Source organism: Bison bison, unplaced genomic scaffold, assembly GCF_000754665.1.
Source record: "Bison bison bison isolate TAMUID 2011002044 unplaced genomic scaffold, Bison_UMD1.0 scf7180017864248, whole genome shotgun sequence".
Lineage (NCBI taxonomy): Eukaryota > Metazoa > Chordata > Mammalia > Artiodactyla > Bovidae > Bison > Bison bison.
In genome coordinates this window covers 1110758-1111924 of record NW_011494820.1, presented here as the reverse complement: position 1 = coordinate 1111924, position 1167 = coordinate 1110758, and the positions used below count along the sequence as shown (strand labels likewise).

The window sequence follows — 1167 nt, the reverse complement described above, 5'->3', positions numbered from 1 at the left end:
GGGGGCCTGGGCCCTTACCTGCTGGTGAGTGAGGTGCCCCAGCTCCTTATACCCCAGCGCCAGAACTCGGGCTCCTTCCCGGGAAATCTCCGTATGAATGTGGTGGTAGTCAGGTGGGCACTGGGCGAACTGCAGGGAACGCAGGGGGAGATCACCGACCGCCCTGGACCCCCCTCCCGACCCTGGCCGGGGCTGGCTCACCATGGAGTGCAGGGTTTCGGGGGCCCCCTTCACGGCCGCGATGTAGCAGAGATCAGTGGAGCCAAGCTTCTCATAGGAGGCGAGCACGGACATTCGCTTTAGGGCACTGGCAAAATGAAAGCGCTGGTGAATTTTCAGCCCCTGAGTTTTAATACTTCGGGGGAATACTTTCTCATCTGGAAACAAATAAGCACGAGTCCTGAGGGCCTTCGCTCCAAAGAGGCCGCCAAGCCCCCACCCGCCCCCGCCGTGCCCTGCCCTCCCTCCGCCCCTGTCCTCCCCGCACCTCCACACACGGGGTCTGGCTCGGGAAGGGGTCAAAGCTGGGCGATCTGGGCACAGAGGATCCTGCCCCAAGTCAGAGGCGAGCCTGTGCCCACCTGCCTGCCCCTGAGTTGAACACACAGGCATCTGACAGGTACCCGCTGCCTGTCCGGGGATGTACAAGCTGGTGGCGTGCCCGAGGCTCCAGCCCCTCACCTCTAGTCAGTGTCCAGTCCACGGCCGTCAACATGGCTTTCTCCAAGGGGTCACCCACGAGGGTCCCGTCGTCCAGCTGCATGAGGGAGTGGCACGAGGCCAGAGCCCGGTGTGTCTCTATGGGGATGCTGGACACAGGAGTCACCTCCTTCCCGTCCCTGCAAGGAGGAGGACCCGCTGCTTACTGAGTGGACGGGAGTGGGCAGAGGAGCCCCTGGGGATTGCCAGTCAGGACAAGGGATGGGCCCCCACACTCCACTCCAGTCACAGGGAAGGGGGCAACGATGACAGGGTGTTAGGGTGTTGCCTTGGTCCTTGTAACGTCTGCGCCTGCTTCACGATGCCCCCAGATATCACGTGGCTGCCTGAGGCCTGAGCCACGCCATGTGTCACTGTGATTCACACTGAGAGCTGCTGGGGGGACCCCTGGAGTGGGCCTCAGTGGGAGGGCCTGTGCCAGGCCCTCACTTTGAAAGCTTGGGCTAG

The 1167-nt window shown here is 63.1% G+C and overlaps 1 protein-coding gene across 1 annotated transcript in view; it reads right to left on the bottom strand.

Moving 5' to 3' along the window:
- The window catches only part of ATP13A1 (ATPase type 13A1), a 15798-nt gene that overhangs the window by 7609 nt on the left and 7022 nt on the right, over positions 1-1167 (bottom strand). The window contains exons 13-15 of the mRNA XM_010847241.1: positions 682-839; positions 202-377; positions 19-129 (exon numbers count right to left, since the gene is read on the bottom strand). Of these exons, the coding sequence (XP_010845543.1) occupies positions 19-129; positions 202-377; positions 682-839 (445 nt within the window). The remainder of the gene's footprint in view (positions 1-18; positions 130-201; positions 378-681; positions 840-1167) is intronic.